This window comes from Manacus vitellinus, unplaced genomic scaffold (assembly GCF_001715985.3).
Source record: "Manacus vitellinus isolate BGI_N305 unplaced genomic scaffold, ASM171598v3 scaffold_3_pilon, whole genome shotgun sequence".
Taxonomy (NCBI): Eukaryota; Metazoa; Chordata; class Aves; order Passeriformes; family Pipridae; genus Manacus; species Manacus vitellinus.
Window position 1 is genome coordinate 36,016,503 of NW_021940535.1, and position 13,194 is coordinate 36,029,696.

The 13,194-nt window shown below is 38.8% G+C and overlaps 1 protein-coding gene across 9 annotated transcripts in view; it reads left to right on the forward strand.

The window, feature by feature from the left end:
- Positions 1-13,194, forward strand: part of CACNB2 (calcium voltage-gated channel auxiliary subunit beta 2) — a 175,660-nt gene that overhangs the window by 95,570 nt on the left and 66,896 nt on the right. For all 9 annotated transcript variants that reach the window (XM_018075428.1, XM_018075424.1, XM_018075426.1 and 6 more), the window contains exon 2: positions 346-465. In XM_018075428.1, the coding sequence (XP_017930917.1) occupies positions 346-465 (120 nt within the window). The remainder of the gene's footprint in view (positions 1-345; positions 466-13,194) is intronic.

Sequence of the window (13,194 nt, forward strand, 5' to 3'; positions counted from 1 at the left end):
CCTTGAAGCTGCTGTGTCCTTCAGCCCTGCACTGCACCAGTGCTGTAGCTCTACAGAGCAACTGGCTCTGCTTGCTGAAAAGCACACAAATAAGAGTGCAAGGATAGTGCAGGAAACAAAACACTGGGGAAGACACCTGCACTTCTGGAAAGTTTCCAGAAGAAAATATTAACCTAGGCATAATTTCTTCAAAGTGATTTTTTGCTTTGAACAGTTGCTCTATTTTCAGGGATACAGAAGTAAGAAAAAAGGCAAAGTGTATAGCCACTTCTACTTTTTTGTTGTTGTTGTTGTTTTTTAAACATCAAAGGAACTTGTGACATATTTTTTCTTTTTCTTGTGCAGGGTTCGGCGGACTCCTACACCAGCCGTCCATCTGATTCAGATGTATCTCTGGAAGAAGATAGGGAAGCAGTGCGGAGAGAGGCAGAGCGACAGGCCCAGGCACAGCTTGAGAAAGCAAAGGTAAGGTGTTACTTCCAGTCACAAACTCATAAAATGCTCGGCTTTAGAGTGGGGGTTGAAATTAGAGGATCTATAAGGTCCCTTCCAACTCAGACCATGCTATGATTCTTTGACTGTCATCTCATCTATTACTCATAAAATGTTTTTAATATGCTAACATATAGATTAGACCTCTTATAAACATACTCCAGACAGCAGGTGAAAATATATGTTCTATGACAAATCACTTGAAATAACTTTTCCATAAAAGGGATTTGATTGACTTGCGTATTTCAGAACATTCTTATTTAAACCTGTGCATTTATTCTTTTATTAAATATATGCATTTATTGCAGTGTATGGGGTCAAAACCATGAGTTTTTACTGAAGATGTTTGTGAAAGTTTGCCTATGGGTTGCTGTGGCATTCAAAGCTTGCAGTTCCAAAAATCAGCCCTCAAACATTGTATTCATCTCCCTTCAATGAAGGATCAGTCCCTACAAATCATATGTAAATTGGGAGAGTCTGTTACAAGGGTGTTTTTTTCCTGAAGACTTCATTGACTTTCTTTATACTTTGTGTGTTAAATGACCCCATGAGTAATATATAGGTCTTCTACCTCCATACTCATGGCAAATAGTGACAATTTAGTAAGAAAACACTAAACAAACTTTAGGTTTTTGATGTGTGTTTATGTATTTTCCATGAGATGCATTTAGGAATGTGAAGGTTTTAGCAGTGGAAGTCAACAGGCTTTTTTTTCTTTCATCCATGCTGTATCTTTAAATACTACTGTACTTGTGAAAATTGTGCTCATCTTAATTGTTATCATTCATTTATCACTTCATTCCAGTTTTAGTTTTTTTGTAAGCTACCTGCCAGATTTCAGCATATTACTGTTTTCCAAAATCTGTTTTTCTTTCTAATATCTTACATTTAAATACACTGTTGAGATCCCTCCTCAGATCTACCTGATCTGCATTCTCTCTTTCCCTCTAACTCCCCTCCTCCATTTTGCCTTGTTTTTTTATTTCTCTATCTCCCTTCCATCTCCCACCCATTCCATTTAATTTTCCACTGCTGGCTTTCCCTCTGCTCATTTAGGCCACCTATTTTACAAGAGTTCTTCAGAAATCCGTTGAGTCCAGATCACTGAGCTATGCAGCTGATTGTATGGCAAGGACCAGCTCTGTAAATAATACAGGACTATAATATACAAGCAGACATCTTCATTGGGCCAGAAAACCCAAATAGGGAAGCCAAAAATGTTTTTTTGAAAATGTAGTTGTTAACTGATATTTAATAAGAGCTCCTAAAGCAGCTTTTTAATGAGCTGCTGGAATGTGCCAACTGTAGGAGATGCTGAACATCTCTTTGAAGAACATCACTTGCGGTCCTGGGATCAGTATAGCAGAAACTCAACAGAAGCAGTCTGCTTTTTCCCTTCAACCTTGTATCTCAGAAATGTTGCTGATTCTATCAGGAGTTTCAGTTTTATCAGAGCTAATTTTTGCTGGTTGGAGATTTCTTTGCTCTGAGAGAGGTGATAAAAGCTGCCCTGAAATTCAGGTGAAGTGTTGAATTTTATCAGTAAATGCACGATCTTTAAAAGAAGAGTTGAAGTAATAGTATCTTGCAGATTAATCGGGGTAGCAGTGCAGCGTTACTGCTGAACTGGTGCATCTCTTAGCGATGAGTAAATCTATGTGAGTGTTGCTATGGGAATTTGGCTTACTGATGCTGGCTTGAATGCATGGACAGCCCTTATGTAATATTCATGACCTCTAGCACAGCTGCCATTGTAGTTTGTAGAGAAACTGCTAGCAGACCCTGACTTTTAAAAGCTGCATTTCTATACATCAAACCAATGTTCCCACTCCAGCTGGCATAAGATGTAGTCTCTAGGTCTGACACCGTCTGAAACTGTAAGACAACTTGTGAACAGTCAAAGTAGTAAAGGCGCTGGCAAAATCAACCTGCTATAACAATGGGTTATTCCAGTCACAGAAAACAGAAAACACAAAATTAGTTGTTTAAATCATTTGTGCTTTAAAATGCAATAAGGTTGTAATTACACTAGCATTTTTGTTTCTCTAGTCAAATGTTGAAAGTCATTCCAGGTTGTAATGTATGGAAATCATTTTATTTAGAGGCTATAACAGTGTAATACTTAGTCTAGCATAATATTTAAATTAATACTATTAAATAAAATATTATGTACAATTGGTGCTTATGTTTGAAATAAATGTTTAAATATATGTTTAAATTAAGCCTAACGCCACAGATCTAAAATATGAAAGGGTGTGTTTTTCTGTCTTTATTGATGTTTCAGTCCTTCACCTCCCTGAAACACAGTAAAATTAATAAAGCAGTAGCTGCTGGTGGTGCTGCCTGGCTCCTGTCAGTCCCCAGATCTGTTTCCTGCAGGCAACAGATTTTGCTGCCTGTTCCCCACAGCTGCCTCGCCTTTGCCCTGACCGACTTCTAGGCAGAGCCAAGTGACACAGCTGCTTTAACTTTTTGCCTTTTCGCATTGTGAGTGGAGTGTTGATCCTAAATAAAATCGTTACAATTATATTTGTCACAGGAATTAAAAGAGGATGACGCACAGGAATAATGCACTGGTGGAGGAAAGATGATGGTGAACTAAGGGGGGAGGAAAAAAAACTATTGAACTCTGTCTCGGACTTAACAAAAACAGTTTAATGATATCCATTTTCCATCCTTACAGCTAAGAGAAAACATCTTAAACTGAAGAGAAAAATATAGTGATATAGCAGACAGTGGCAAATTTTTAGGATGATTTTAAGATTTTTAAATTGGGTTTTTATAGAGTCTAAGTGTTTGTGTGCCACGAAGCTGGAATGTAATACACATCTCTGCATTTTCCCAAACAGAGAGAATAAAACCAGAAAAGCTCGTAAGGAAATACACATTCTGGCCACTTTTATTCATTTATGTAATAGAAGCATCGATTCTCTGGAATACAGTTAAGCATATTTTGCTGACTCACTTTGGCATGTGACTTACTGTAAGGAAGGTGGGGCCATGGGTGAATATTCAGAGTCGTCCAGGGACAGAAATTTAAGAGGCAACCGATGAGGCTACCTGCAGGCCAATATTTACTCCTGAGAGAAACAGATCTTCAAATGAAGCTGTTAAACCCAAACTGAGATTAAATGTTCTTTATTAAAACCGTTTAGGAATAAAAATGCAGAAAGGTGTTTTTTTGGGGTTTTTTTTTTTTGGTTTGTTTCTTTCTTTGGGGTTTTTGCTGTTGTTTGCTTGATTGTTTTATATTAAAAAAAAAATTTCAAGGCATCAAGGATTTCTTTGGTATCCTCCTCACAGACTGTAGGATGTGGCTGCATCTAGGATAAAGAGAGAGGACCTGTGCTGTGGCTAAATAGGGCATGGTAACATAACACAAATCTAAAGGCTTGTACTGATATTTTACTGAATTTCCTATTTCCACAAAACCATGAATCTTAAGCATTCACAAGCCAGAAAATAATGATATTAATTGTGTTTAATGTTAATTGGTTAAAAAAATTGTCATTTCTACAGACAAATAGTTTTGAAGGATGAAGATTCAAGAAAAATTATAGTAAGTAGAGGGGATTTTTTTTGTCCATTCCTTGCAAGTATTCCATTAATTATCCCTTAAAATATTGCACCAAGCGAGAGGGATCAAAGGGAAACGGAAGTACAAGTTTCAAGGAGACCTTTAAATTCAGTGCTAATTGTGTTAAAATTTGTACATAAGAAAGGGGACTTCAGGAATGATTTTTGGTCCCCTTCAATGCTGGTAAAATCAATTCAGATATGCCACTGATTTCTTTTGCCTCAAGCACTTCATATGTTGTGAACCTAGTTTTCGACTGAAATACAATTAGTCAGGTAGTCTGTAAGCCTTTTTTCTCTTCTGAAAAAAGTAGCTTTTTTCTTCCCTTCAATCTCTTCAAATTTTTAAACTTTACCTCTTTTTTCCTCCCATAGCTTTAGGGCTCCTTATTGAGAGATAGTTTTGAGCTGAGATCTATAGAATATTTTCACCATTTTAGAAAATTGGTTTTTTTTCAGTTATTTCAGTACATTGGGTACTGAAAGTGCCAGTTAATAATTCAGGTTCTGTTTCTCTGGGACTAAGGGACAGCTTTTTGTTCTCTGTTACAGATTGTTCCCAACATCCTTTGCTCCTGAAACTTCTTAAATGACTGTCAAAATCAGATTGTGGTCTTTTAGAAGTCAGTAATTGTGTTCATAATAGAAAATCTCAGTTCTTCTCAGCTCTTCTTTGTTTGCACTCCACCTAATGCTCCACTGCCAAGCGTCCTTTTAGGAGTTTGTAAAAATTTGAAATGCACGTAGCCATAGCTTAAAATGCCATCTAAATACTTTTTATCTTAACCACTGAAGTTTTGATAACAGACATCTCTTTGCTGCCTCTTAGGCAATAATATAAGCTGTGGTGTTTTGCTTTTTTGGTGTGTGCTGTAGTAGTGGTTATGGCTTGTGACTGCGAGTAATAATGCAATATCCTAAGTGTCTCCATGCATGGGTTGGGGACCACAGCTTGAAAAGTGTAGCAGGATGAAGGCATGAAAAAGATTGTCAGATGTAATTATCCAGTGCAATGTGCCAAGACTAGTTATCTGAGTATTTATTCACTCTCAGACAGGTTTCACAGCCTCGGAATGACCCCATGCTGTTAGCAGGCAGCTGAAAAGCTAGTTGAGGTATGTCTGCTGAAGCTGCAGTAGCATTTTTGACAGGCCAGAACTGCCCATCACCTTGATGTGTGTCCTTATATTATGTCAGCTTGTTCCATCATGGAGACTCTTTCTATTTTCTCTCAATTATGAGAACATCATGGTGCTGAACAGCACCCAAAGCTATAACAACATAGGATAGAACTTTGTGTTGGATGTTGTGTATGGTAATATTTTTTTCATTAATTTCTTCCCCTTTTTCCTTTTGTTTTAGAATACTTTCATTGCATGTTCTCATTTAGGTCACTAATGTTGTGCGTCAGAGTTGCTGAGATTACATGGGAGCTGGTACAGTGGTGTAGCTAGAAAAAAATTAGTTGTTGATCCCAAAGTACAGTTGCAAATCTGGTTGTTGCTTAGCTGCAGGTGAGTTCTGCGTTGCTGGATCTGCTCGAATCAGGTTACAGATACCCTTTTTCTTCATTTTCTTCATTAATTGCGGCTGCTTTTTCTTAGGACTGCAGCATTGGGATATAAAGCAACTTCCTTTATGCTGTATGTGACCTATATTTTTTTTTGTTTGTTTCTATTCATGATCTATTTTGTCTTGAATTTAAGTGTATACACCTATTTTACACTAGTGCCTGTCTTTATATTGGTTATTTCCCTGAACAGTTTATCTGTTCGCACCATTGGGCTGCGTTGTTTGGGGGCGCGAATTCTTTCTTCCTATGGGGTCTCATGTAACCTGGAATCAAATGCCCCAGAGACAGTACCGTCTCTAATTAAAGAACATCTGTCGTCTCCCATTCATTCTGTGATTACACAGTGATCAGATCTGTTTACTAAGTATCATAACATTTCCGCTTCTGCTTCTTGGGTGTCAGTAGAAAAAAGGAGTGGAATGATGTTAACACAGCCTACATTTAGATACCTAACTGCAGATAGATACTTTAGTGTCCTGACATTCTTCAAATAATAGCTAAAAGAGATAAATTGTCTCCAAGGAACAGAGGCCATACTGAGAAGCAGTTCTGAGGACAAGCACAGCTCTTCTGTCTGCTCTTACCTGCTGCTTTCACATGAGCCTGCTCGCTCCTTTGATGAGATGTCTTCTCTGACTTGTTCTGTATGGTTAAATTACCATATACAGGACAGAAATACCAGTGGTACTTTGTGTAAAAGAATTCTCAAAGAAATATTTTAACCAAAGTAGGTGTTGTAAGTCATGTGCAAACATCTGCATGTCTTAAATCCTTGCCCGTACATTTTTGTGCTCCTCCTCCTGCAGTTCTCTGGGAGACACAGCCAGTTAACTGTCAGCCTCTGCTGCAAGCTGGCACTGCACAGGTTACAGCAGAGGCTCCCAAGCCCTGATGTGCCTGCATCCCACCTGTGGCTGCTGAGCTAAGCTGAAGATAAGGTGTGCTCAGGCCAGCCCTCCCTGTGGTGGTGACCGATGGGTCTGGGTGTCGGGCCAGATGCTGATGTGGAGGTCAACAGAAGTTGCTGAGGGTCATGAGAATCATACTAGAGTATGAGAAGTGGCCTTGGGGATGTTCTTTGTGACTGGTGGCGAGTGGGTGTGGCATGGGAAAGGAAGAATTACAATATGCCTTTGCAGCTGCTCAGGCTGACACACAGGCGAGCACTTTCGCTGATGTAGATAGAGGTAGATGCTGCTGGTTGCTCTAAGCAAAGTAATTTCCATTTAAGACACATATGACCTGGTTCATTAACTTTCCTGAGGTTTATAGGCTCTGAGACAGTACACTGTAATCTAGAGCTTTGCTTTTATCGGCAGCTGTTCCAGCTACCTGGATACCAGGGGTTTTTTAGTGGTTAACATATGGTTTTTCACTTGAAAGAGAATACTGAGTTAAATATAGAGGGAAAAATAGGATTTCAGGGCACAGGCCATGGTAGCTATAATGATTGTAATGTTTGATTTTAAATGTCTGTGATTCTGCACCTGTGTGTGCTTATACATATATCCTTATACACATCCCTGTGTACATATGGATATACATTTTTATATATGTCTGCATGCATTAGGTAACTTTCACTGGTGACTTGAACTGGCCATTTATATTCTACAGCTGGCTGTAAAATGGTTGTTTTATACACAGGGAGAACTTGTGAGAAAATATAAAGGTTTTGTCAGAGAATAAAGTTATCCTGTGATCAGAGGTGGTAGTGGACTGTTATGGATTTTTTGGAAGAAAGAATGAGTCAGAATAAGGACTTCAGTGCAGGCAGCAAGTGGTTTGTCTTGCAGAGGTGCCCCAGCTAACACTGACCCACATGATGTGGTGCAGTGCCTTGGAGGAAGACTAGTTTGGACAGCAAAGCATTATGTTTTCTGCTTGTTATGCTGAAGGAACTAACCTGATTTCTGTTCAAGCAGACATCCAGCTGATGTGTGTTATTATGCAGAAAAGTACTTCATCTGCAATGAAAGCAAACCTCTAGTCACAGTTCTTGAGTCCTTGGCAAAGATCTGAATCCCTTCCCTTTTCACTAACCCACCCTCCCAAAAGAACAGGTAGGAAGAAAAAAAGAAAAAAAAAACCCAGGTATCTGTAGTTTTGGCTTTTTATGTAAAAAAAATGGAAAGAAGCTTCAAAAATAATCTCTTTTTTTCTTCATAATTACAACTTTTTTGGTAACATTACATGCAAGATGCCAATAAGTTCTAACTATAGGTAGCATTAGAGTGCTTTGGTACAAAATTAGACTGACATTAGATGTCAGTTGAAAAGCATTTACTTTGGAAAATTTAATATTTGTTACATAAACTAGTCACAGATTCTGTAAAACTTAAGAAAAATCAGTAGGAGCCCAAAGTAATCCTGTGATACCTGCAAGGAAGATACTGTGCATTCCCAGGGTAGGAACGTTTTAAATGCAAAACTCATCTTGAACTATGAAGAGCGTCTGGATTCTGCATAATTCATAGTATAAGAGAAATTAATTAAAAATGAAGATTCAGAGAGGCCACACTGACGCTTTTCTGGTTGTGTTCTGGATACTTTCTGGATGCGTTCCTGCCATCTTTTCCTCTATATTCAGTGTAAAGCCAGTGCAAATCCTAGAGCAAAAAACACAGCATGAAATTCCCCTAACATTCACCTGTGGAACCTACAGAAAACTCTGAACGCTTCCTCTGTTCATTAACCTCCTATCCTGCATCAACATTTCCTTCAGCCTTTCTTAGCCACCTGGGTTGTATTCCCAAATTAAATACGATAAACCCTCTATTTTATACTTTTAAAATAATCAATTCTGAGTTAAAATGTATGTACTGAGATACATTTTATGCTGCCACAAAACATCAAAGATTAAACAGACATTTATCCTTTGTGAAAGTTTGCATAACCATTTACTCTTCTCCATTAACTTTTGTGATGTGTTGCCAATGGACTTTAGTCTTACAACTTTTACAACTACCTAGTATTATTTTTACTTACTTGATTGAACAAATTCAGTTCTAATAACAAGTAAGCAAGCAATCAAATATTTTTATTGCATCCGATATGAAATCTTAACATATATGTTTCAGATGTTATTCACTAGCTTTAGATGAGATAGTACCCACTGAAATATTACTTCTTGGAGTTATTTTTCTTAAAACTCCTTCATCTCCTTACTAAATAGCTAAAGAGGGTCGTATTTAAATCCAATTTTATTTTTAGCAAGACATGAAAATGGTACCTGTTTTAAAAAGTGATTCAGTGTCAAGCAATACAATTGTGCAGAAAATTCAGATTAATATTGGTGAGGCCATACCTTGAGTATTGTGTTCAGTTCTGAGCCCCTCAGTTCAGAAAGGATATTGAGGTACTGGAGCGGGTCCAGAGAAGAGCAACAAGGCTGGTGAAGGGACTGGAGTATAAGTCCTATGGGGAGAGGCTGAGGGAGCTGGGGTTGTTTAGTCTGGAGAAGAGGAGGCTCAGAGGTGACCTCATCACCGTCTATAACTACCTGAAGGGAAGTTCTAGCCAGGTGGGGGTTGGTCTCTTCTCTCAGGCACTCAGCAATAGGACAAGGGGGCACGGGCTTAAGCTCCGCCAGGGGAAATTTAAGTTGGATATCAGTAGAAAATTCTTTACAGAGAGAGTAATCAGGCATTGGAATGGGCTGCCCAGAGAGGTGGTGGATTCACCATCCCTGGAGATTTTTAAACGCAGATTGGACGTGGCACTGAGTGCCATGATCTAGTAAATGGACTGGACTTGGACCAAGGGTTGGACTCGATGATCTCGGAGGTCTTTTCCAACCCAATCGATTCTATGATTCTAATATTATTGCAGAGAATTCAAGGGTTTCTCCTATTTTATTTTTCTTTAGTATCTCCATCTTTAATTTACTTAGTATTCTCCTTATCCATATTTGGGTAATTTTAGCATACTGTAATTATTATATTAATTTTTTGTTTATTCTTTTGGTTCCTTCCCATAACTGACAATAAAATACGAACTTCTTATTTGATTATTCTTAGAATTGAGACTCTGTCTTACTTCTTGGAATGTGACTTAAGTACATGTCAGTGAGACTGTAGTTCATTCTCTTTTGGGGAATTTTACTAGATAAGATGCATATTTTCAAGGTGATTTGTTGTTTATTACATCTAGAATCTAAAATCCAGTTTGAAAACTGATGCCTTATTTTCAGTATTTTGAACAAGTCTGCATTTGACAGGTATGAACAGCAAGGATGCACCCAATGGTTTGAATTTTGTTGTGCAAATATACTTGTGTTATTGATCTGCAAGTCATTTTTCAATGACTGGAGGAAAAGCAAAGGGAAGAAACATCTTGAAAGGGAAGATGAAGGATTAAACTGCAGCTGCTTTGATTGTTTTGACTGGAGATGTCAGGTTGTTGAAATCAGAGAAGAGGTGTGCCTGCTGCTTTTTGGCTCCATCCACTCTGCCAGTTATTTGAAAACTGAGTTTTTAAAAGTTGTTGGATTCTAATATTTCACCTGGGGTAAGATAGATGAACATAAAGTGCCTAGGATCACTCAGTCTCACCATCACCTCTGTCTGTCATAAGAGAAACACTCACTGAAGTGAAAATGAGAAGCAGCCGTGGGTATCTGCCATCTTGCAAATCAACTGTGCACATTTCTTTTAATTATCAGCAGTAATAAATGGCAGGAATTGGAAAGGCAAATCTATTTCTGACTTTCAGTAGCAGTCAAATTACAGCTGAAAGTATCCTTCCCAGAGGAGCTGTAAGGGAATGTGCTGTGCTTATCCCAGCTCTCTCATTACTTTGACCCTTTATTCCCTTTTTGCAGTGAGGCACGTGATTCACCCACAAAATACACATTTCTTTGCCTTCTGCCCTGGTGTTTCCTTGTTGTTTAATCCAACTGAAATGTAACACAGACCCACTATGGAAGTGCTCAACTGTGCTGCCTTCAAAGTAGCCCTGGTGTGTTTGCTGGACCTGGTCTGCTGGGGCTGAGCGTGAGCCTGACTTCTCCGGCTGCCTGCCAGCTCCCAAGCTGCCTTCTGTGGGCACAGGGATGTGAGGTTTCCTGACAGGAAGATGGGAAGAGGAATGTTTTCAGTTTCTGTTGCTGTTCAGCTGGCAGTGACCTGGGGACCCCAGTAACTCCAGCAGCTTGTGGCAAAGGAGTGGTTGCCTGTCATGAGGTAAACATGAAGAGCTGTGCTGGTATACACATATATACATATATAGGTGTGAACTCTAATGCAGTTGAAACACTTGTTTCTCAGAAAGGAAAAGGTTCCTTACTCCTAATTTAAACACTACTCAGCATAAAGTCGCCAGATTAAATCACCTAGCATAATCTGCATCCTTGCTGTTTGCCTTCTGGAGCAAGAGCTTGTTTTGACATTAGGCTCAGTGCTGGGTAAAATCTCCAATGGAAGCTCTCCAACCAGGAGCTTTATTTGGAAGCCTGTGATTACAGCATAGGCCTCAGGATGAGGGGAAATTAGGGGGCAAAAGAGTTTTGGAACTTGACTGACACAGCCTTGTTCTGTGATTCAGCTTGCAGAAAATCCAGTGGGAAGGAGAAATGGGGAGCTGAATATTGGCTTTCTTGAGCAGGTTTGAAACACTCAACTTTTGTCTTGTGTTTCTCACCCTTGACAGTTTTTCTTACCCTTTATAGTGTTTCTCTTGCACCTTTTGACTGGTATGTCTCTTTGGCAGCACAGTTTCATGGCAGTGGCTACTAATGGCTCCGAAGCATTAGTTTAAGAAGTTTCCATCCCCATCTGCTCAGTTCTTTGGTTTTGGGAAGGTTAATCAAAGCCCAGGTTAGTTAGGCACAGTGCGTGTGGTGCAAGTTCATAGGCAGTGGTGTGCTGTGGCATGGGGACACGGGTGGAGTCAGTGCTCCAAACCACAAGGCTGGAAAAGTGAGTGTGCGTTTTTGGCTGAGAAATCCATTTTCTCCTTTCTGGGGTGGGATCTTGCACTTAACCTACCTCTAATCCTAGTTTCTGATACAGCAGCACATGTACGTGCTGCTGGTGTTCACCAGTTGCCGATGAATTTGATTGCACTTCAGGACTTTCCTTCAGAAACTGTCTGATGTGAACAGGGACCTGGCTATACACTTGTTAGTTAATTCCACGAATATGATCGAGACAAAAAAAGGCATAAAGTAATGTATCTGCTTCACTCTGTCATGAATGGAGAAAATCTTATTTCGATCTCAAAAATGGCGTTTCAGTGTTTATTCCTGGATGGCCCTGGCACATCCAGGCTAGAAATTTTGTCTAATGCAATCTGGTTGATAGTTGTGTTCTAACAGTCAGAAGTAAAACTGTGGTCTCTTCTTAAACTTCAGTGTATGTTGCAGCAATTTCCCTGTATTCATGAGCAATAGGCTCTCTGCCATTATGCAGGACTGTTGCATACTCAGACAGGAATGAAGACAAGCCTAATTTGACAGCTGGAACATATAGATACCGTCCAGTATGCATCTTTCATGTCATCTCAAAGACAGTTTTTGATACCTTTTTCTGAGTTTTTTCTACCACTGGGTTCTTGAAGCTATGATCATTAATTCTGGACACCATGAATGTCTGTTCTCGTACATGACTTCCCACAGAGTCTCCCTGTGCGTTTTAATCCTGATTTGAAGTTCTCACCACAGTGGTCTTTTGACAGGAAAAAAATCCACACTACATGTAACAAACCATGCCCACTAAAGGAAAGTCCTTTGTGAGAACCTGGAATTGCAGAGAAGAAAGACCACTAAATACTCTATAACTTGCATCCTTTTCTCAAGTGTTTGTACAAAACTAAAAGTCATCGTATGTGTATCAATAGTATAATTTTTACTAGTTGTCAAAACAGAAACACTTCTCTTTTTGAAAAACTGTAAAAAAAATGGTGCCTTACTGATATTGTCAAGTTTTTTATACATCAATACAAAATAAAAATAACTTCAAGTCCTAAATTCATTTATTTGAAATGATGCATAAAGCATATGTTTGTTTTGTCAGATAGTTAATTTAGGTGCTCATATAGAGTATTCAGTGTCAGTATTGCTATGATACTGCCTGTTTAGATTCTGTTTATCCATATAATCATAGCATCACGCTCTAGACATTATAAAAGAATGCTATGCTGGTTCTTTTTAAAAAGATCTGAAAAAGAAGTGTTGATTGTCGTCAATAAACTCATTTCTTTTGGGAAATTTCTATAAACTACAGCTAACTCAGGAACCTCCATGTCAAAACCCACGAACAATTTTCTTCCCTGTTTGTTTTGAATATTTTAAGTAGAAGTAAAAGACATCAAATGACAAAGTACACATGAGAATTTATGTGGTGTTAATACATCTGGAGAAAAGTTCATGTCCTGATCCTTCCTCCAGTGCAGGGCTAAGAAATATATAAGCATTTAGGAGAAATATGGGAGACCTTAGTTGGAAACCATTTTCCTTGATTTATTTCAGGGAGTTAAATTAGTTTCTTTTGCTCCAGGTTTTTTTTCCATCTTCTTATGAAGCATTCTGAAAGTTCAGGTGGAAATAAAAGTGGAAG